General features: G+C 38.8%; 1 protein-coding gene across 1 annotated transcript; it reads left to right on the top strand.

The window, feature by feature from the left end:
• The first annotated feature begins 1,146 nt into the window (after positions 1-1,146).
• Positions 1,147-20,274, top strand: ifngr1 (interferon gamma receptor 1). Its single transcript, XM_036521733.1, has 7 exons — positions 1,147-1,350; positions 12,306-12,423; positions 12,712-12,887; positions 13,203-13,357; positions 15,436-15,595; positions 17,736-17,860; positions 18,380-20,274. Exons 1-7 carry the CDS (start codon positions 1,284-1,286, stop codon positions 18,779-18,781), a joined length of 1,203 nt encoding a protein of 400 aa, XP_036377626.1. The 5' UTR covers positions 1,147-1,283; the 3' UTR covers positions 18,782-20,274.
• The last annotated feature ends 1,168 nt before the right edge of the window (positions 20,275-21,442 follow it).

The following is a 21,442-nucleotide window of genomic DNA, read 5'->3' as shown; positions in this document are numbered from 1 at the left end:
ACACACATTCCACACCAGGTAGGCCTAAGTGTGGTCAGAGTTCAGTCTCTCTCAGTCTCTCTACTCAGAACAGACAGCTTTAATTTCCATTTTATCATTATTATCTGGCTTTTTATTAATAATACTCATCATCGTTATCATATCATTTCATATCATGTCATGTCATATCAAATCGTATCATATCATCATCAGCAAAAAAAAAACAAAAAACAAAAAAAAAAACACAGGCGTTGTACTAGTCCTATCAATTGTAACTAGTAAACTAGTAGTCGTAGAATGTTTTTTTTTTCTCATCTGGTCAATTGTGTCATTTAATTCAGCCGTGTAACAGCTGTGTTACGTATATTTCTTTTGTCAATGTCTTGGAAGGTAATGATAGTCTCCACTCTGCAGCGCGTTGACTTGTTCTTCCTTCAACATTCTCTCGCGCCCCGTTTCCTCCTTATAATGGTTCACACATTTTAAAAGTCTTGATCCCTCTCTTATGAGCTGCCCAGAGATTAGAAGCAAATTTTGAGCCATACACTGACAATTTAAATGTTTTTGTTTAAAACAATTTACTTTATTTAATTTGTGTAAAGCATTTCCTCTTTTAACTTGGACTTGTAAAGTGATTGCTTATTATAAAACTTTGTTTTAACAATTGGTAGAACGATCACTTTTTTAAAAAAGTTTGGTCCAATGAAGATTTGGTCATAGACTTTGATTGTGAGTGTTTTTATTGTGACAATTAATGGAAAACAGTCCATGGAAAGACTCCATGGTAATAGTTATCTATGACTAAATTCCCATAGGCTCACGTATACGCAAGACAGTTGTATGAAAGTCACTGCTCAGTTAGTGAAGGGTGCAACAGTGAGGTTACACTATTAGCCTATTCTGTCGCTCAGTTTGGCAACTTATCAATAAGTGTATATGGTGTTTACTCTGTCGAGCTATACACAACTATATACCTCGACATTTTTATATGTTTTTTATATGTATATACATATATGTATGTATATACATATGTATATACATTTACCTGTTCTATTAAAGAAAGGTTTATTTATTTCTGTCAAAACTCCTCCCCTACCTTTAATCAACGATCCAATCGCAAGGAGGACGTACATAGCATTGACTATCACCGCATACAGTATACGGAAGCAGGCTCACCAGGATATCCCGAAGTGTTTGTCCCTTTTAAATATTTGAAATTCGTATGTGTTAGTTCAGTGGGCATATATCATATATTCTGTTGTTTTAGTATTTGAGTTTCAGTTCAGTAAACCTCTGGTGGCGCAATGAAGGATTCTCTCTTGACGTCTACTTTAACTCTGCTTATTATACTAGAGAATGGGCTCACCCTTGGTAAGTGAACACTGATACTGCAAGGTGCCAACTCTACATAGAAACTCTACTGTCACGAGGCAGTATTGTTAGAATGGATTTTTATTCAAAGTTCTGGCAATTGCGTTGATTTCCTTGAATCGTTGTCCTTTTCCCGGTCTTGAAACTAGCAACTAATTACTAATCCCAGCGAATACAGTTTCTGAATTATTCTGAATCATTCACATGAAGAGTCGCTCTGTTAATATTTTAGAACCGTAAGTAGGTTCTTTAAAATTGTGTCATATCTTACCTGAAGTAAAGACAGAATGTTATGTAGAACAGAATGTTGTTATGTAGAACAGACGTCAGTTTTTGGAAACATTATTTACAGATGCTATTCACAGACATGTTTGAATCTCTTCATCCAAATGTGATTTTACATACCTGGTAAGGTGTACTCGATATGTTAGCAGATAAAATGCTTAATACAAACTTAGTAAAACAAATACAGTAATACTAAGTTGAATAAAACTGGTAGACATACCCCTTCGCGTATATTTGTATATTTGACAAACTGCTAGTGACGGTAGATGCGGTCCTTCATTCGTTAAACTTGTGACTATTTTTTCTATTTATTCATTATTTGGGGTCAATGGCTTATGCCAGAAGTTGTTCAGGGGCACATTTAAAATTGTGTTACATTTATTAACTAAAAGAATCACACAAGGTAAGTATGATACAGGGTCCAATTTTAGTACTGGACAGTTGGAAAATAACGAGAATGAGACCAATTTATGTAAGAATGTGAATATAAAAACAACATAGCAATTCCCGAGAGACTGGTTGCTTTGGCAGTAGCACTGGATTTTTGGTTTGGTTGTGGGTTTAACTCAGGTGAGGAACTGCTGTAGAAAAAAGTTCAGAAAAAGAGATCCCTCATGATTTGAATGGCTTTATTATATTATTATGGCTTCTCTTTTACTTTATTATTTTATAACCACAATTGCCTCAGACTTGTGGGTGTGGATGGCTTCTTCAGCACATATATTATTTACAACTGCTGTTGTACCCTGATCAAGGTGCATTGCTGTGCAAAGTTGTAAAAAGTTATAAAGTTATAAAAATAAGTTACAAAATGTGAGGGAAAGTAAACCCTAAGGGTTGTGGCACTGGATAAGCACAAACGTTATGCAATATTAAGTTTGAGGAGGTGGTAATGTTGTTAACAGATCTTTGTCAAACTTGTACTGTGTTTGTTATCAAAATTTGGCTCATATGGAACTTGTTTTTGACTAAAGGTAGGAGCATATCCCCATCTAGATTTCCCATGAAGTTACCAGGTGTGAAAGTAAAGGCCCCCAGAAAGGATAATATGCCAAAATATGTATTGCATATGTAATACCCCTATGCTGACAATACCTGAGTTATAAATGGATTTTCACAGTACTTTCATCCCAGTGTGTTGCAGCTATTTTCTGCCAACTTTTGAGGAGAGATATGGGTGGTTTAAGGTTAACAGGATGTGATCAGAGGGTTGGTTTGAAAGAGTCAGTTTGGGAGTTAATGCCATGAGATGAGTGTTGACACTGTTGGAAGCAGTGTGATCCTCTGGCCTCAACAGCATTGTATCTCACTCAAGGCACAAAAATGTCATCAGCAAGAATGGAAATGGCTGTACATTTGGGATGATGCTGGTGAGCCAGGATGCTGCTCATCATGCTGAAAAGATGAGCAAATTTGTGGTTTCTCATGAGGAGATGCTCCTGCACAATTCTGTTACCTACAGAGCCACACTCTCACTCTGGGTCTTTTTCAGAAGATGAAGGACCTCCATTCCTTCACTGATTTTTTGATGTCTTCATTCAGTACAGTACCCCTGTACAGCACATCAGTGGAAATCCGTTGATGATTGCTACTTGAAGGGGGAAGCTGTGCTTTTTGCACATGCATTTGAATTTCTTCATTTATTAAAGGCGTAACAACAATCAGCACTCTAGAAGGTTGTGTTAATGCAAGGCATTACTGTACATTTCTGTGAATTCACACATGCCCTATATACCATTTTTGAAACTACAGTTCCCAAGTATCTTGTGAAATCCTTAGGTAGTCACCCTCATTCCTTTGGTTGCCGGAGAGATTGCTTAGTGATATGTCACATGACAAAACAAAATCCCTGACTGAGGGCTTCAGGGTGGACTTTGGAGTTAGCCCATAGACTAGGTCTGTAGTTGGTATGTGTCAAGGAAACTATTACTCTTGAGGTTCACATTCATACTAATTTAGGGAGAGTGACTTTCCTCAAAGATTCAAACTAAAATAAAGTGGCAGTTAGCCAAAGGCTGATTGTTGAGGTTAACTAGAGGGCAAATACTATATCTTGTTATTTTTTAGAGAACCCCTTTAAGTGCACCTGTAACAAAACAAACACACAGCAAAGGAGAACAGTACTGGCAGACAAACTTGTCTGTCTTTCTCCATTACAATAGTTCTTGCTTGGATTGATGAACTTTTTCATGGTAGCATGGTACATTTATTGGGCTACATTTTGTGTATTATCCAGCTGCTTAGCAGACAGCTTCTAGAGACAGGGGGTAACTATGAGCAGCTGATATGCAGAAAAGTCAGTTCATTGAAAATAAGGAATCAATTTATATCTCAAACCAGATATAAATGTTAATCTTAATAAACTAATGATGACCATTTACAAGCCCTAAGTACTTGTTAACTGAGGAATAGCAGTGTGGTAAAGTGGAATTGACAGGGCTTGTAATTCCAAGATTGTAGATGCTCTCCTTGGCAGGGTTCTTACTCTGAAATGTATCAGCAAATATCTAGCTGTATAAACGGATAAGGTGTAATTGAAAGCTATGCATGTTTCTCTGGGTAAGAATGTCTGCTGTGCCACTGTAGTGTAGTAATGTAACAAATTTAGTGTCAAGTTTATCAGATCAGGTGACAGCTGTGTTTTTGCCGATATACACACAGTATTTTGATTACTTAGCAACACGAATGTCAAGTAAGGCATGACTGCATGTTAGTGTTGATGGTGAAAAGTCAGTCAAGTGCCATATTTGCAATACAATTTTGAGTTAACCTGCCCCCAAAGAATTGACAAAAACAGCCAGCTAACTACAGAAATGTTACCAGACACTCCCTCCTCAAGAGAGGCTAATGCACTGTGACTGATGGCCCTTTTTGGTTAGCCCTTGAAAAGTCCCTGGCCAAAAACCAAACACTGTGCAAATATGGATCATATGCAGCTTCTCTTACTTTTGAGAAGACAATGAGTCAGTGGACAACCAGAATCCATAGCCATCCAGCCAGACTCCAGGAAAAGTCCCTGTGTGTATTAGCACACCACTGATACAGGTGCCTTTACCCACATAACAGGAGTTTCAGTGCATTGTCCTTAAAACATCTGCAATGACAGACTGTCACAGCAAACCTAGCATCCCCTTATTGTTTTTTATGGTGCATTTGATCTTTGACCATCTGAAATTGCTCTCAAAACTTTGCTTGAAAGCACACTCTTACTAGGATAATACTAAAACAGTTACAGACACATTATCACCCCTTGTAACATTCACTCTATAGTCACACTTGTATAGGTGTTGCTCCCTCAAATACAGCATAATATAATGACAAAACACTGCAGAAATAAACTGGTGTGAATGTCTCATTGACTTAAACCAAAGAACAAACATGCCAATGCCAGTTTTTTTTACTCTTTCAGATCTCTCTGGTTGACAACATGTGAGTAGTGAGTGGATGATTCCATGCTTTCACTGTCAGTTGTTGACCAAGCATGTGTAATAAGAGATTGAACCTTGATAATGCCTAATAATATATGAAGATTTTGGATTGGTGAAATAAAGTTTATAGAAGAAGAAATGGTAAATACTAAGTTGACCCAGATTTCTCACTCTCTTGTGTTCTTCTGTGGTAAATTATAGAATACAAAGACAGGGTAGATGATTTCCTGTTTTTTCTGGAATTAGGTCAAGAAAATAGCGTATCAACCAATTGTTATTGTCACCTCAAAGCATTTAAGTTTAAGTTTGGTCTTCACCAAAACGTCTGTGGCTTTCCTGGAAGTGGCTGGGCCTGAAGACCCACCTTCCTTGATTCAAATGCCAGCACAATTTCATATCCACACAATAACCTCTTCCAAAGCGCTGGGTGTTGCAAAGTGCATACAGCTGCCCTTGACTTCATGCTCATCCAAGTGATTCTGAAGGCTTTTCTGCAAAGTGGGTTAGTTTAGTAGAAATATTGTCAGTAGGTATAGTGTGAAACGCTTGAGGCAAAAGGAGATCTCACATTTGCATAGCATTCGGGACTGTGGATCTATATTATCTTCATATAATGTTGTAAAAGTTAGAGCATCTTGTAGCTGAAGGATATTGGTTTGACCCATTTGTTAAGGAGGGAGAAGTGGATCTATGTGTCTGCTGGACTCCATGTCAGACGTATAATTTCACGATGAGCAGGAACTGTGAGCAGCACTGTCGCAGTACTGTTGTTGCTTCCATTGTATTGGCCGAATCACTGTATTATTCCCCCATGTGTTTCCTTCAAATTTCTCTGTAATTAGGGATATGAGGACATTCAGTGGAATGTGTGTCTCTGCAGCATAGACTGTAAATCTTTTAGCTTTAAAACTTTGGGAAATGTCAGTGTTGTGAACAAAAAGAAAGAATATTTGTCAATCAATTACAATATATTTCATTTTTTATAGTAAACAATTATGTTTATTGTGTTTTTACACTTGCAAAAATACTGCAACTAATATGTAATTTTTATATTAGGTTTATAAAGGGGCTGAATTTGAGAGCTGAGAGCAATTCCTTAGCATGACCCTATCATAGTATGGTGTGGCACAGCAGAGCCAAGTTAGCACACAAAGGGACCTTGCCAGCAAATAAGCAAGCACTAAAAAACCATAGAGACCATTGTCAATGAAGATGTAAGCAGCAGACTCAGCTCAGACTATTGTTCCGTGCTGCGTTTGAGCTGGCACCATATCACACCATTTCTCCAATCAGCTTCAGTTCTGCCCTTCCTCTCCATTTCCGCTTTCAATGTAATGGGTCCAAAGTGTTATGACAGGAATTTTGGGAAGGCTTTTTGTCAGCTTTATTAAATAAGTATTAACTATTAAGTAACTGGACCTTGTTAAGAACTGCTTTCCTTGGGTTTGTTTTATAAATATTTACTGACTTTTTTCCAGAAGAGATTAATTGAATTTGAAGTTCCAATTAACTAAACAGACTCAGTTGTAATTTAAAGGTTTGTTTTCTGGGGACAACCTTTTATGAGGCACTTGTTCGGGGTGTGGTAAAGAGAAATATATTTCCAGCCAATTGAAGGCATAACACAACAAATTGTGTTATTTAAATAAAGCACTTTTTCATGGCAACCTACTTTTTAAGGCTATTTTTGATGTTTTAGCCATTTCAATGCCTGCACCTACCTGAGGTAGAAAGTAAATGGCCATAACATGTTACCTTGTGTTATTGTAAATGGAAAAAAAAACCAAACAAACCCTTCTTGACTGTTACCTTTGGCTAACGTGACAAAGGCATATAACAGTAAATGTCATTGTGAGCTGCCAGTGGTGTTCAAAATGCACTTCGTCTTCAATCACAATCACGTCAGTCACTTCAATCAAAATGCATTTCCTGTAAAACAGAAACTAGACCTGTTTGCTTAGTGGAAAATGTAACCAGTCTCTGAACTCCACCCACACAAGTGTGCACATGAATACACGCAAACACACACTCACACACACATACACGCATGCCACACACAAACACACTCCTACACTGAGGGGGTTAAGAAAAATCCATTAAAAATCAGTTGCGACTCATACAATGACAATGTATGGGCACACTGCATCTCTGTAGTATATTGCATCTCTATAGCTATAATTTTAGAGTATGTCTAGTGTTGAAGAAAAATGGGGTAGAGACTACATGTTACCATGAGAAGCCTCTCAACACCATTAACGTCATACGAGGAACTGTTTGTTTCTTAACTACTAGGAATGAGGCTCCTTTGAGACGAGCATTACCATTGAAAGTCCTCTAGAGGTCTTTTGCAACAAACCATGTCAACACTGGAACTGAATGTGTTCATAAAACACTGATGGGAGGGAAGGAAAGGAACGAGTCACCTTCATTAGCTGTTCAGTCCAGCTCAAACCAGACAGACAAGTTTTGTCACTTCCGAACGTCACAACTAGGACATGACAATGGATCATTGCATTCTTTGCATCTTTCAGTCCGTGTCCTTGTGTGCCCTACCCTAGGTCGTGGCACCTGCTTGAATACCATTCTAATGTCACATAAAAGACTGCTAGTGGACAGTTCTGTGGACTGTGCTTTGTATATCAAGTCTGGTGCTTTGACAATTTCCTTTTTAAAGCTGTACGTATCTGAGTCTTGAGTGAAGAGTCTGTTTTGTGTCTCAGAGCTATCCATTTTGATACAGTGCAGTAGGTGTGGTTGAAATCTACTGCTTCCACACATCTGTGCTTGCACTGACATGGATTTGAGTGATCATGAAACACAGAAGCAACCTAAAGATTGCCTCCAAAAGAGGCAATCTTTAGGCCATATTGCCATATTGCGCATGTTATATAACCTGATTCATGGTTTTTATGGACCAAGAAAATTTCCCCCCCTAATGAGTTTGTGTGACCTCACAGCCCAGAGCCTGCATCCTCATTTGTTTTTTTCAAAGAAATAATACTATTCATATATGTCATGTTCATGTACCCTCAATCTAGTATATTTGTAGTACTGTTAGCAAGCAGGAGATGTTTTACTGATCTTGTTTGTACATTACATAGGAAGGGCTCGCAGACTACAGAGTGATCATGTTACAACATTCCAGCGGTGCGTCTCCTATATTCTCTTGTGAACAATGGGCTTAGAGAAAGAGAACAGACATGATTATCCCAAAATTTCTTGACCCCCATTCCATACTTGTACACTAAGCACAAATGGTGAGGCAGGAGGTAGGAATGACTCTGTTTCGTTATTGAGCTCCTGTAAACGAACAGGGATGGGAAATGCCTTGATGGCTAAACGCCAGTCCAAGCACCTGGCAAAAATGTAGATTAGCCTGATTTGTTGTACTGGGAGCAAAGATCAAAAGCAGGCCAAGCCCAAGGTAGAAGTATTGCAACTATGTTGACTGTGTTCTATGCATATACTGACTGGCTCACAATGAACCTATTATTAAAACATTGTTTCATGTCATCCCAATGCTGTATATGCATGAACTCAATATTCATGCATAGCTCTATTATTTAAAATGCATTGCCATATAATGTTTCTTCTTTATGGCAATGAGGAGGGATTTTGCTTTTTCTTTAACTCCACATTGATTATTGGTGTTACTCTGCCTCCTGGAGGCCATTACACCCCCTACAGTGTGACAGTGTTAGTCAGGGTTAGGGTTAAGTGTATGACTTCAACCATTCACCATTTTGTGCCCTGTACTTTAGCATGGACTCTTCCTTTTTGATTTAGCATATTTCTTTTCGGCTTTGCTTGTAAATATTGTTTTGACAGTTCTACCAGGCCAAATAATGCACTGCATTATTACTGTTTTTATGCCTACAGGTTTATCAGTGTCTACAACCCAGTAGTTACCTCTTCCATTACATTCTTCACTTCCTGTGACTGCCTGTCCCAGTGGCGTAGGCAGAAAACCATTTACGGGTGGGCCTGAATAAAAATGAGCGGGCCAGATTTTAAAAGGCTTGAAAGGGCTAATTCGGTTCTGCGCAGTGTGTGCGTGTACACAGTCCATTCCTCTCCCCCTCACGCAGCACCATTTGGTTATTGACAGAAAGGCAGAATGCATAAAGAGACAGAAGGAGAGAAAAAAGAGAGAGATTCATAATTTGATCCATTAAAACGAAACTGGAGATGTGCTTGTACACGTATTATTGTTCCTCAGACATTATTAATAATGGGTGTATGCCTATATAGACAATAATCAAATGCTAAACCACTGCTTTGTTCCTATATCACAGTGATCTACACAATCAGTAGCCTACTGTGAATGACCACATTCTATAGTATGGCAAGAGTAATAAACATAGCTAGTCTAACAAATCCAATGACGGATAACAATCATAATGCACCACCAAAACCATAATGCAGACACTAACCCAGCCACAAATTTAATAGCCTAACTAAAATTGAACAGTTGCCTAATCAGCATAACCAACACTGCAGGTGTCAGAACTCGACTCTCTCAATGTACCGGACAAATAGTACTGCAAAACAGAGGCTGCAATCATAGCTATACCATGGTAAGAATGAAAAAAGTAAACATTTTATGTAGTTGACTATTCAGGCTAAGCCTACCTTTGATGGCTTGTGAGTGGGGCGGGTATGAAATTGGCCAACCCGAGGCGCAATCGTCTGGCCTTGGAGTTCAACTGGCTGATAATTTCATCATACTCCGAACCATACACTAGTTACCATTCAAAAAACAAGAGAGCTAGCTAGCATAGTTGTTTAGATTGAAATTCCATAGAGCTCGCAAGAGGCTCTCGCCAGTTCTTTAAGGCCTAAGAGTCGGATCCGAGCAAAAAGGACGCCAAGCTTGCATGATCCCATTGGTCCTCTTGAAATCTGCAGTTTAACTCGCCTATCTGACTTTTGAGACTACTGTTCGACATTTCCTTGATATAAATGTTGCTCTTAATGCTGGATGTTTTCCCAATGTGGTTGTAACTACAGAATCACACAATTAGGTAGTTGTCATTCCCTTAATGCAGTGATGTCCCAACTCCTCTGTTAATTGAGAAAAGGGCAAGCTAGCTTCCCATGACAATCAGCTAGCCAGCTGCTATCTTAGGCGACCGAAACACCACTTGGCGCTCTGGTTATTTTTCATGCTAATGTAACCTAATGCAAGAGAGGAGGTTCTGACAGACACACATTGAATTATAGCTTTATTATTCATTAATATTACACTACAGGACTGACCCTCATGAGGACAAAACACACACAGAGAATTTTTAATAGTATTATTTTCTATAATTTTTTTCCCTGTGGATTTGAATGGGTGGGCCAGCTGTCAATTTGGGTGTCCTTGGCCCACCCAGGCCCACCCGTGGCCTGTTCCCAGCAATAACAGAGCAAAATGCATGGTTAAACAGACCAGGCACTATTGATGTTGATAAATTCATTGAGAAATGCAGTCGTCCACAGTAAATGGGTTGCATTGGGCAAGAGTAGTGTAGTGTAGGGGTGCAACGAATAATCGATGTAGTCGACTAAAATCGATGACCAAATTAGTTGCCAACGAATTTAATTGTCGATTAGTTGGTGACGTCACCGCGTGTGTTTTTCGTGCTGACTCGGAATTAGAGTTGCCACCTTTGATTTCTGAAAAACTGGGAGACTCAGACGGTTTTTTTTTTCATGAAAGATGTATTATAATAGATTATAAACAACAATGAATTTGGGCAACCTAGTTCACTGACATTTCTCACCTCTTTTTCGCACTTACTTTATTGCCACAATACGTAGATAAGTAGCTGTGGTCGTGAAGCACTCCGTGGTATACACTGCTAAGCTCCGCTACTGCTATCCTGTCTTCCTCTGGTGAACCTTTTTTTTGTCATAAAAGTTGCAATGACTAGATTTTTTGCGTTTGCTTAATACAAAACTCTGGTACTTTGTTTTTGCATGATTTTCCAGCGCTGTTTTTCCTTCATATTTAACTGAAATTTTGGCTGGACACAAAACACAGGTGGCGGAGAACGGGTCTCCTTGGGCGGACCTTAACCATTCAGAAAAGTTTTCCTTTTCGCCCCGTCTGAGTTGTACGTTGTAAATCGTTTTTTCTTTGATGCTGGCAGCTCGTCCGATTTTGTTTTGTCGTTCTCCTCGTCCGTCTCTCCCTCCATTTCACAAAACCGACAAAATAAACAGAAAGTTAAAAAAAAAAAACCTACCGTTACCTCTAGCTAGCAACTGAACGATGGGGTCATGGATGTGGATGTGCGCGGCAGACCGACAGCCCGGGTAGTTGCTAGGCAATAAGGTAAGCTTTCGTATTTCTGCTACCAATCAAATAAAAGTATAGACATAGCCAATCGTCGCTGTGTTTTACCCGTTTTTACCCGTTAAGGATATAGGACTGGATGTATAAACATAACCAGGAAGAAAACAGAATAGCAGTAGAAGGAAACCAAACGAGATTTTATCCGAAACTGTGAAATTCAAAATTAGAAGTACATTTTCACAAAAAACCGGGACAATTCGTGTCCCGGGAAAGAAGGACAAACCCTGCTTGGAATGCTCACACATGTAGCCTAAGCTACGTTGCTGTACTGGAGTGAACAACAGAGATGGCAACACCTTCACGACAGGGTTTCCGCTAGGATTTTTTTCTTGCCGGTATGATGTCCGGAAAGAATGTATTTTACCGGACAAATTTGAACCCTACCGGTCACGTTTCAATAACAGTCTATGTTACAAACGCAAATAATGTACACCTAAGTTGACGAAAGAATGACAACGACCTCAAATCAGTTTGACTATTTAATGAACAGTAACGATTGAGCAAAACCTCAACATTCGCCGCTAAAACGTAGTTACGTTTTGCATGAGCATTATTACATTTTGACCGGCAAGTTTTTAATTCATCGGTTTTTTATAAATTTTACCAGGCAAAAACCGGTAATTACTGACTAACGGAAACCCTGCTTCACGACCAAAGACGTCAAAAGTGTGTCAGCATTTAACTCTTAACTCTGCCAAGAAGGTTGTGACCTCACCTTGCCTGGCATGGGAGTACATCAGTTATGCTCGAGCATCTGAAGAGGTGGCACGTTGGCTCTCTGGATGATGAACTCGTCATATTTGGACACTTTTGGTGTCCAAATATGATTTGCAATGTCGTTGTGTCCTTCCTGTCATGGATTCCATTGATTTTGGTATCTTTTTTTTTTTTTCCAACAGTTCCTGCCCCATTCAACGTGATGGTGACCTGCCACAACTTTGAGACAATGGTGTACTGGAAATACAATGAAGTCTCTCAGTTCCTTCTCTTCAAAGTGGAACTTATCAAAGATGTTTTGTGAGTTTACACTCATGTCCCAGACTCATTTACAACATAAATAATCACAGCTAGTTTCAAAAGTATTCCAAATGTAGTCTTTTTTCTATATTAGCAGATGTATGTTGGTAGTACAGCGTAGCAGGGAAAATTGCTTTGAATTTTTCATAGTGTCAAGAGAAAATGTCAAGCTGTGTTAATTTATATACCAAATGTCACCTATGCAAATCACCACAATTTATGCTAATCAAAAATTCGATGACTTCAGATGATTTAACATCCGGTTGACTCCCTCTTGTTGGGCTACAGCAAAGAAGAGTCTGAAATGAAGAACACAAGACTCCCATATGTGAACATTTCCTCCTCAATCAGAATCTTTGAAAGGTATTATGTGAAGGTTACAGCTGTGAATGGATCCGAGGAATCAGAAACTGCAGAGTCTCCGACTTTCTCCTTTGATAAGTCCATACCAGTCAGCATCCTGTGTGAGTTACAGCCATGAAAAATAAAGATAAGTCACTCTGTGTTGTGCTGCTATTGCACAATAGTGCTCTGTGGAAATGGGGGCAACCCAATTCCACCAATGAAATTAATATAGAAAATTTTCTGCCTATGGGAAGGAGCTTGTAGCTGTATTCAATTTAGGTGAATGTGATGGCCATATTGTTTGCCCTTGTAACTCCAAGTTGCACAATCCCTTTGAATTTCCTTTGTTTTAGAACCCTTGCATCAGAGGTGGTGACTAAACCACACTAGTGAACGACCCATCACATTTCCTGGCAATTTGTGTCTTGTTGCAGGCTTTTTGGATTTCCCAGACATAAACCTCTCGGTCAAGGGTGGACTGATGACAGTAAACTTCACCCATCCTTTTCACGTCTACAGAAACACTCCAGCCTTGAAACAACTTTCACCATCTACAGTGTTTAGGTACAAAGTCTTGCTCAATGAAACGGTAAGCACAAGGAGAAGCTATACATGCACTTGGCAGATCCCATTTTCTAAGCCTGTGAATATAACAAACAGGTTTGTTAACTTAAGACAGTTCTTAATAAAGTACCTTAAGAACAACAAAAGATTGAAGCACTCAAGAATTCATTCTTATGGGATATATTTCGTAACGGGTGAACCACGGTAACTGGAGCATATACGCATGAATGCAATAAACAGCTCAGTCTGTGTGCAAAATGAGGACAAATGAGCATATCTACCTCATCCAGAAGGCTGTTAGTCAATTGCACATTATTTAGTATAACACCATTATCAGTCTGTCTACAATTAACAAAAAAATTAACATATATGTGCACATCAGTTCCAGTATATTTCTGACATAGCGTCTTTTCTTAACACAGAAATATAATATTCATTTCACATGTCTAAGGATGAACTTGAAAAACTATTTTTGCTCCATTTTTCCATAAAGTTCTGGCACCTTCTGTATCAAAACATAACTGCAATTTACATTTCCCAGGAAACATTATGCCTAAATTCAGCAGTGATGTTGTTAATGGCTCCATAGATATGATCTAGCAAATTTGTAATGTAAAAACTGAACCTGGGTTCTGTAAAATTGTGAATTAATGTACCCCCATGCAGAAAAGACTAAGGGAGTTTGGACTAGGGATCTAGGGAATGCATACACCAGGGCTGGATTCCGAAACTGCATCCTCCTCTCAATTCCTACATCCTCATTTTCTCTATGACTCAAAAATTGATAGATGGTCACCCTATTAGGGACTATTTCAGTTCCATAGGAGATGCATGAAGGAAGCAATACATTTCTTCGATGTTCTAGGATGCACAAATGTATCCTTATGCGGATACTTAGGAGTTTTTTGAGGATCTGTGACATAAGCCCCCACATATGTCACATTCCGAAGATTCCATGCCAAAAAAACACATCCATCCTGAAGAGTGTGCACTGGAACAAGCATGTGCCATTTCCCTCACTCATTTGTTACTCACATCTGTTCCTCATCTCCTCGATACGTCTCCTCAATTAATTGAGGAAAAGATGCAAGGAAGACATGAATGGACTTAAGTAATGGAATGTGACTAACGTGACTGCCTCAGTTCTCTTCTGGATAGCCAGAATTTACACTTGAAAATGAAACAAGTACAGTATTTGCACTGTCATGGAATTTTGAAAATGAAAGACATTTTCCAGCTAGAGAGATTGGGACTTCCTGACCATGCTGTGTATTTCTGCGCAAAGTAAATCAATCAATAAATCAACTGAAATTTATTTTTATAGTGTATTTTTACAATCAGGATTGTCACAAAGTCCTGTATACACAACACAGAGGATTTTCCAGAGGAACAAAATAAACATAAAACCCAGGCCAACTGGGGAAAAAAATGTAAAATTATTCCCTGGCAGAAGAGAGACTCCTGGAAAATGAATGAATTTACTTAATATACAACATGAATTTACAACGTGGTTAGACTGTTAACAAAAGATTGTGAATACATTTTGACTCTCTTCCTTTTACCCGCCTTGATTGAAATTTACAAAAATCATATATGTACAGTATTTCATTTAGAAGCACATCTTTTAGTTGCCTTAGTTCTTGAAGTATTGACATCACAGGTTACACATCTCTGTAACATTTACCAGCACATTTACCATTTACCACATTTACCGTAACACTTTTTACAGTTATCATAAGATGGTTGGTGTTTACTGGATACAGTACATTGGTGTCAAGCAGTATTTTTCTGTTCCTGGTTGAGTCTTGTTTCCTCCTGTCTTTCAATTAATCATGCTTAATTGAGCTGCTAAATTAACAGTGATGTGGATCTGACACCCACTTTGTGTGTTCAAATAAAAGCTAATGATAACAATATTTTCTCAGTTTATTTAGTTAATTAGTGCCTCTTGAACCAGTTCTTAAACTAGTCAGTTATACTGGGTGTCATTCATATTAACTGATTATGAGATTAACTGAACCCCAGCATACTGTATCCCAGGATCAAGATGAAAAACACCAACCTCAAGCTGGCTTTTTTGACAAACTGTCCATTTTTTCCCAGAGTGAAACATTATATGAATGTGCAGAGAATCAAAGAGACTGCAGCATAACTCTTCCAGTCCCCAAAAAGAAGTTGCACTGCATCAACGTAACTGGAATATTGAGGAGCACAGTTGTCAGAACCTCGAAAGAAATATGCCAGCAGGAGGAGCCCCAGTCTAGTAAGGATCAAATTATGTCAAATGGTGTATCAATAATCAGATAATTAATTAATGCATGACTGAAGCCAGTGTATTGCCATTTGTCATATATTTAAAAAACATCTCTTAATGTATCAATGATTTTGAATTTGTTTTATAGTACATATTTCTCAGAAGCAAGCATTATAACTTAATAATTGGAAAAAAGAGAATGTTATGCTTTTTGGAAACATAGAATTTGATTTATAAAAAATGCCATATATAAGATAAGATCTGATCTGATCAGGTTAACTCATTTTTGACACACTGTTGATTTATACTGCTTCATTAATACTCTAGATACAGGTCATTATACTGAATTTTTGCAGAAATGGAGTCTTCATAAAAAGTGCCCTTGTGTTCCTTGGGGAAATTTCACTAGTCAAGAAGTCAAGGGGTGAAGTGAGGGAAAACACCTGGTATAGCATTCCAGCATTCCTCCATTGCTCCATCTGTAAGGCCCAGGATTAGTGGAGGCCATACATTCAGCGGTTCATTTTCCAAATCAAAATTAAACTCTTCAGAAAGTTTTGCCTAAATAGGAAAATGAAAAGATTCACTTGAGTATGATAGTCTGATTGCCCTTGAACTGAATTGACATCAAGTTCCTTGCCAGAGTCTTTACCTTACGGCTTCACAATCTCATTGTGAATTTATACATCTAGACCAGACAGGCTTGATGAAGACATATTTAGCCTCAGGCAGTGTCACGGTTCTTGACTGCCCAAGTCATAAATCACAACTCTCTGAGTGCAAGGGTTATGGCTGCTTCTAGAACATCATAGTCTAGCTGTGTCATGTATGAAAATGATTTGTGTTTTTTCTACCAAGATATTGCTTGCCAAAGTAGCTAGTTCAGGCCAGTCTTAACCTTTTTTCCTTTTAAAGAATCCTTTAAAAATCATGCAGACATTGTCTCCCTATCCTGTATACATATTTTCTTTAATTTCTCTGTCAGGCTGTAAGATTCATTTGGGAAAGTCCTTTCTCAATCTTCTCAACACTTCAGAGAAAGTACTCCCTCTTCTTTCTGGTATCCTAGTTAAGCAGACTTTCTCTCACTTATGTAAGATGTGCTTTAGGTTTATCTTTGCATTCAATCAATTAAATGCTTTTACATTTGTGACGAGACCAGAGGTAAGACACAGGGTTGCGCAATAAGGTGTGGACAAAACACAATTTAATACAAAAACCACTGTAGGATTTTTATTGTGACAGCTATGAAATGCCCACAGCAACTGCACAAAACAAAACAGAAAGCAAAAAGGAAATCAAATCCCCCAAACTCCATTTGGAAACTACCTCCATCTCCCACTCTTCTGTTACTGGCCAGCTAAGCTGGTTCCCAGTGTCGCATCCAAGTCAGCAGGTACGAGCATAGTCAAAACACAATCAAGGATCAAACACCAATGTAGTTTCTCTTACAAAATTAATTCTTGCAATTGTCAGCTCAGTCAAAACATCACTCATTCCCTCCATGCTTTTTCCCCTCAATAGTCCTTCATACCCACTGAGAGATTGGGGGGCCTTAAATAAGCCAAGGGAGTATTCAGTGGCAATAGATGTGTGTCTGTGGGCTGGCTGGAAGATGAGGCCTAGCTACAGTCTGCCAGGGAATGGAGCCACTCTGCAGGCGCATAGTGCCATTCCACCACCACTCTCCTGGTTCTATACACTTTGTTAAAGAAAATGTAAATTGAGTATAGCAGATGGCCTTTGCTCCCATCTTCCTTACAGGTGGGGATCTCCATGGTTACAATGCACATTCTTGCCTGGGTTAATGTTTTAAGTCTACAGCCACTCTGTCTCTGCGTCATTTGTAAATGTGTAAACGTGTCAATACAAACATGTGGCATTTAAGGTTGCGCGGTATAATCTTAATGTTGTGTGGTAGTATTTAAGGTTGTCTGTCTTTTGACAGCACTGAATCTCATTGTGGCAATTTTTCTCACAATGGCACTACATTTTAAGAATGGCACTAATGTTTTGGAAGCTGTGCAGTTGATTGCCTAACCTACTGAATGCACTTTCATAAGTCACTCTGGATAAGAGCATCACCCAAATGACAAATGTAAATTTAATACAGCATATCAGTCCAACTGCAGGCCTTTTGACTCTTCAGGTATGCTGTATTTTGCCATCCCCTTCGTCGTGGCTTCGACTCTGGCTGCTTCAGTGGGGATTGTGACCCTGGTGATCGTTTTTCTGAAAAAAACCAGGTCTACGTCATCGCTCCCTAACTTCCTGGTAGGTTCATCTTCCCCTGGTCCCATGTCTCCTCCTGACCACATCTAACATGTCATTTGAGTACAAAAGAAACTCTTGGGTTGAGGGAGGAGTGTGGGTTGACCTATCTTAGGCTTGAGTTGAGGTGTCTTTCTTTGGTTTCCTCCTGTGCAGCGGCATCACCATGCTGTAGGTGGATGTGCTTTGCCCTGAGTTTTTAAAGGGGCCCTTCAACTATTATCTCTTTATTATAATAACTTAAAAGGGAGCAGTAAAATGTAAAATCTACAAGTGAAAGCAATCAAAACTAATACAACACTGATACAAAACTAATTACAACAACACATTACAGCAACAGTAAATATTGAAGTATTGCTAATATGTGGGCAGTTGGGTAACAAATGGTAGCCTCACTTTCAGTTGTATTTTGAATGTTTTCTATGTTTTTTCCATGTAATTATCTTTATTAAATTTATTTTATAATGGTTCTTTATTGCTGTATGTATCTAATTTGCATCTGTGGTGGTTTGCCCTTGGCAGGCCCCTGGCAAGTTCTCCAGCCTGCACCCAGAACAGACCATGATGACACAGGTTCTGGACATGCAGATCAGCTCCACGCCCCTCCTGCAGGTTCTTGATGATGCCTCCCTGGAGGAGTTCCCAACAGTTACTGCCCTGCCGCAGGAGGGATCGCGCTTCCGTATAGGCCAGGAGCACATGGAGGAGTGGGGCAACAGCTGGTGGCCTGCGCGGCCGGCGAGTCTCAGGGAACCGTGCAGGGACCAGCCCAGTGAAAGGGAGCTAAAGGATAAGAAGCAAGGGGAGGACAGTGGAGACTCCCAGCTTTGTGTAACTGGGTCCTCAGGGTACGACCGGCCCCAGATGCTGCTGGAGGTGGAGCTTGTCCCTGATGACCATGTGGAAGGATACAGGCACAGTTAGCTGCACCGCTCCTATGGTCTCCCATCAGAAAAACTGGCCTGTGTAGGGGACGGTCCCCACAGCAGCACAAAATGGCACTCTTCACATGAACACTCCCGCTGCCCTGTCTTCACTGTGTTCAGGAACTTGAAATGTGACACTGTTCACCTGAAATTCTGAGGAGCTACTGGGTCTGCTAAATGAATAAATGTAAATGTAAAATGTAAAAACATCTTCCTGAAATGACAGCCATAGCTTCAATTCAGTATTGAATCACTGGCATTTGACCACAATGTGGTAGATTGTACGTCTAAGGCAGGTGCAATAAGAAAATGCACATTAAATGATTTACCCTGGGAAATAAAAACTTCATTGGCTTTTAAAAATTCTGACTGAATCTATATATTCTAATATATGTAGTCAATCACCTGCTGGTAGCGCATACTTCACATAAAGAAGGAAACTGTACAGAGTCAGAAGTACCCAGCTGTAGGTGGACTTTTTAACCACACTCCCCTTTTTAAACATTTTGTCATTGAATCATGCTAACATAGAATGGCAGTTCAGTTAGCTGGAGTACCTGCCAGTTTCTGTCTACACATATTTTGGGCTAGGCTATCTCAACAGTGTGTAGGGCAAATGGGCCCAAAGTTTGTATAGCTCCTCCATGAGTCACAAACCTTGGTTTAGCCAGGTTTGGTTAAATCAGTTTTATAATTTTTGTTGTGTTATAATAAGCCAAAAAAGGGTCTGAAGAAAGGAAATGTTTTGGCCTTCATGGACCCACAGACCTGCAAGCACAATTTTAATATAGGTACTGAAATGAAGCTGTATATGGTTCAGGAGTATTTAGCAAAGCAGTGTGAGTGGGAAAGTACTGTCATAACAAACAAGTCAGTAGGAGGGCCTTGGTGCTTCTACTTAAATTCTCCAACTTTGACTTTGTCCATTCTTACTATAACTGACAACATGCCATTTAGTTTAAAATTGTCACTTTGTACCGTCCTATCTATTTTGTTTTATCACTTGTCAGTGTGTCAATCAGTCAAGAGACATATGCTGTACCATGTTCAACAGATACAGAATATGATCCACTTGCCAAAGTTTTGTGAGATTATACTGGTACTGTAAGGTGGTTCAATATCATGTCTATGAATGTCGATTGAAAGAAATCAAAATTGTTGTCATTTTGGACATTGGATTTATTCCAAGTCATATTATGCTGTTTTATGCTGTATTACATTTCATAATAATAGTCATAAATGCAATTGAGCCTGGATTGACAACACTGTTCTTTGCATTTGCTGTGAAAAGCTTATGTAAAAAGCTGATGCTGTAGTTGTACAGTACTGTAACTGATATTCACTCTCCTCTTGTCATTTTTATTTTCCTAATTATTCCAAATGCATTCTTAATTGCACTTTGGTCATTATATTAATGGCACATAGCAATTTACCTGGTTGGAATTGCTTCTCCTGGTGTTGCTGTAATTAAATGAGAGAAAGAAGTGTTTGGCCCAAAGTTCACTGTGTCTTTATGTTATTTAGATACACGCACAATGTAATGTGTTTAAGTGGAAGAACTGATCCCTGTGATACAGTATTTACATGGATGAATGCCAGCAAATTGTTCTCTTTGCCATATCTTTTGCTCTCAAGTTAACCTGAAAAACAACTAAAAAGAATCTTTAATGTATCTTTTAATATGCTGCCAACTTAAATGGGACATTAAGATTTTAACTTTTCCAACTGACCTTTCACTTTCTTAAATCTGTGTCACATACACACACGGACTCAAATGTCAATGACATTCAAAACCTGTGTGCAGAGGAAGTTAATATTTTCACGTAGATGAAAAAGCATGACTAGAATGATCGTAAGCATATTGTGAAACAAATAATGTACCCGCATTACCTGCTGGCTTGAAGGAAATGCCGTCCAATTTCCCAAAAGGCATGACTCAACTCAGGAAGTCCGTGGCAACAATTATCAACATTAACTTCCCTTTTAAAAACCTGATATTTATGTCATTGCTTTTCATGGAAAAGGAAAAAGGACATTCACAAAAGGCATCCTGAGGTAAACATGACCTGAGGCAACCATTCTTGTATGTGTGAATTTCTATCACTGTGGCACACAAACACCATTTTCACAGGAATGAACAGCAAAAGGTAAGGTTGGTAAAACACGTGAAAACCTAACTGTTAAATGCAACTAGGTCAGGTCAAATGCTACAAGGGGTAAGTCACTTCACAGATTTTTTAGACTTGATGTATTTCAAAAAAAAAAACTAAAACTATGTATTCTTTATATAACCATACCTTCCATGTGTTAACACATATCAATCTATTTTTCAAGGGATGGGTCACAGAAACAGCAGAACATAAGTAGAATTAGAAATGTCTGTTAGAATATCCTTATGGAAACTAGTCTGTGTCTCTATGCTACGTATCATATAAATGTTGCCTACTGAAAGTTTAGCAATTACTGCCCCTTCATAAACGCCTGTATTCCACAACATATTTTACATATTTAAATGTAGCTGATTTCATGATACTGTCCAATATCAACACAGAACTGCAGGTAAAATGTCAATAATTGATGTATTTCATTGTATACGTGGTCACCTCTACATTTAATTGTGATTATTTACTTTAATAATCCATTACTTACATTTTACACT

This window comes from Megalops cyprinoides, chromosome 1, assembly GCF_013368585.1.
Source record: "Megalops cyprinoides isolate fMegCyp1 chromosome 1, fMegCyp1.pri, whole genome shotgun sequence".
NCBI lineage: Eukaryota > Metazoa > Chordata > Actinopteri > Elopiformes > Megalopidae > Megalops > Megalops cyprinoides.
Note: the sequence above shows the minus strand (reverse complement) of the source record. Positions and strands in the feature narration are given on the sequence as shown.

Excerpts from the sequence above, each read along its gene's own strand:
- ifngr1 (XM_036521733.1), top strand. The coding sequence starts at position 1,284 with ATGAAGGATTCTCTCTTGACGTCTACTTTAACTCTGCTTATTATACTA. Across the intron at positions 12,424-12,711 it reads GAACTTATCAAAGATGTTTT|CAAAGAAGAGTCTGAAATGA; the intron begins GTGAGTTTACAC and ends GTTGGGCTACAG. Across the intron at positions 13,358-15,435 it reads AAGTCTTGCTCAATGAAACG|AGTGAAACATTATATGAATG; the intron begins GTAAGCACAAGG and ends ATTTTTTCCCAG.